Genomic DNA, 2,567 nt, shown 5'->3' with positions numbered 1-2,567 from the left:
TGTGTTGGAAAATTAGAATGGCTGATAAACAAGCGCTTACTAACAATGCAAGTGGGTCTGAAGTTGGGAGCATTCCTGCTCCATCAAGTGTCGTTGGATCTACACCAGAAGAATCAACAAGGGGAGGAGAAACAAATACCAATCCAGCTTCAAGTGATGTTCCTTCTTTGGCGACAGCAGCACAATCTGGCAAGTCAGGTAAAAGAAAGTCTAATAAATCCCCTTCTATTGTTTGGGATCACTTCAAAAAGAAAAGATGAGGAAACTAAGGCTCAATGTAAACATTATTGTTTGAAATGGTTACAATGTCATAGTCGTAGGGATGGGACCTCTAACCTAAAAAAACATATTGGAACTTGTGCGAAGAACCCAGAAAATCATGTTGATAAAAAATAGAAAACTCTTGTGTTCACAAATTCTAATTTAGAGGAACCACCAACATTAAAGGCAGTAGACTTTAATCAAGATCGGTGAAGGCTTGCACTTTGTAAGATGGTGATAATTGATGAGCTTCTATTTAGGTTTGTGAAAAATACTGCTTTTAGGGGCTTTTGTGGTGAAATGCAACCTCAATTTAAGATTCTGAGTCGTATGATAGTTGCTAGGGATTGTATGCAGTTGTATGTAGAGGAAAAACCAAACTTAAGTCTCTTTTGGAGCTAAATCATCAGATGGTTTCTTTAAATACTGATACTTGGATGTCTGTTCAAAACATGAACTATATGTGTATAACAGCTCATTATATTGATGATGAGTGGGCATTGAATAAGAAGATCTTGTCTTTTAATTTGATTGCTGATCTTACTGGTGTTACCATAGGAAAAGCTTTAGAGAAATGTTTAAAAGATTGGGGTATTCGAAAACTTTGTACTGTAATTGTGGATAATTCTAGTGCAAACTTTGTTGCTGTGAATACTTTGGTTAAAATCATGCAAGAATGGAATAGTTGTACTATGTTGGGTGGGGAATTCGTTCATTTAAGATGTGCTGCTCATATTTTAAATTTGACTATTTGTGATGGTTTAAAAGATCTACAGTCATCTATTGCTAGGATTAGAACTTCTTGTAAGTTTGTGAAGTCATCTCCGTCTAGGTTAGCAACCTTTAGGAGGTGTGCACATGAGGCAAACATTACAAGTCGATAAATGATTATTCTTGATGTGCCAACGAGGTGGAATTCTACTTATATGATGTTGGAAGTGGCCGAAAAATTTAAAAAGGCATTTGCTCGTCTTGCTAGGGAAGATGCTCATTTTGAAAGATACCTTGAAGATGATGAGGGGGCTTCTAGTGATGAAGATTGGAGTAGAGTTTGTATCTTTATACATTTTTTACAAATTTTCTATCATGCAATGATTTCATTCTCTAGTTCTTTGAATGTCACTTCAAATGATTTTTTCCATGTATTGCGTAAGATTTTATGCACTTTGAATAAATGGATTATGAGTGATGATTTAGTGTTGAATGGAATGGCATCAACGATGAAGGCTAAATTTGATAAGTATTGGGATGATTCTGATCATTCTTATACTTCTACTCCTTTGACTTCAGTGAACAAGCTATCTATGAACTATCTATTACTTGTTGTTGTTTGTCTTGATCTACGGTATAAATTGGAATATATTCAGTTTACTTTGTCTGAGATGTATGGTCAAGGTGAGAAATCTTCAAGGATCTTTAGAAAATTAAAGGATATCATTGCTGAATTGTTTGAGCAATATAGCATATGGAATCTGCGACCCCTTGAAGACAATCAAGATGCTAGTATTTCTTCGGATACTACACCAAATCCTAGTGTAGAGATGAGTGAGAATGATAGTATTACGGTTGAAGATCCTATGAGCAAGTGGAAGCAAACTCAAAGGATAAAACTAAGTGAATTAAAGAAAAATGAAATGGATAGGTATTTAGAAGATGAAGTGGCGGAAGATTTTAGTGGATTTGATATATTGAGATGGTAAAGAGGAAAGACTTTGAGGCATCGTGTTCTCTCTTGCATGGCTAGAGATATATTAGCTATTCCTGTTTCTACTATGGCATCTGAGTCAGTTTTTAGCACGAGAGGTCATGTCCTTGACCCTTATCGCATTTGTTTGAGTCCCACCACTATAGAGGCGTTAATTTGCACTCAAAATTGGTTGAAGCCTGCTAAGATATTCGTTGAGCTTGATGAAGGAGATGCCGCTGTTGATTCAGGTATATAATGAATTGGTTCATTTATATTTTATTAATTATTATTCATTTTTTGTCTTTCATTTTAGAGCATTGACATACCATGACATATTTTGTTATTGTTGAATTGAATAGAATTTTCTGGTGTTACTACTGTCGGAGATCCTGAAGTTCAAAGTAGAATGCAATTTCATCAACCATCTTAGGTATTTAATAGTGCTTGTATTGAAATATAATAATTTATTATTCTAACATGTTTTACTAATTTTTCTCACTTGTTATTTCTTAATAGGAATGAATGCTTGCTGATATAGTGTTGAAGGTTGTGGTAGGCTTAGAGAAGGGGGGGTTGAATCTATGCCTTCCTTTTAAGTTGCTGTTTTGACACTTTTTAA

At 34.9% G+C, this 2,567-nt stretch overlaps 1 protein-coding gene across 1 annotated transcript; it reads left to right on the top strand.

Moving 5' to 3' along the window:
- Window positions 1-1,145: 1,145 nt before the first annotated feature.
- On the top strand, window positions 1,146-1,961 carry LOC130956874 (zinc finger BED domain-containing protein RICESLEEPER 2-like). Its single transcript, XM_057883826.1, has one exon. The coding sequence runs from the start codon at window positions 1,146-1,148 to the stop codon at window positions 1,959-1,961; it is 816 nt and encodes a 271-aa protein (XP_057739809.1).
- Window positions 1,962-2,567: the final 606 nt, after the last annotated feature.

This window comes from Arachis stenosperma, chromosome 10, assembly GCF_014773155.1.
Source record: "Arachis stenosperma cultivar V10309 chromosome 10, arast.V10309.gnm1.PFL2, whole genome shotgun sequence".
In the NCBI taxonomy this organism is placed as follows: domain Eukaryota; kingdom Viridiplantae; phylum Streptophyta; class Magnoliopsida; order Fabales; family Fabaceae; genus Arachis; species Arachis stenosperma.
The sequence above is the reverse complement of the archived record's forward strand: the minus strand, read 5'-3'. Positions and strand labels throughout refer to the sequence as shown.

Bases quoted from the DNA above. Each gene is read 5' to 3' on its own strand.
- LOC130956874 (XM_057883826.1), top strand. From the start codon at position 1,146: ATGATTATTCTTGATGTGCCAACGAGGTGGAATTCTACTTATATGATG.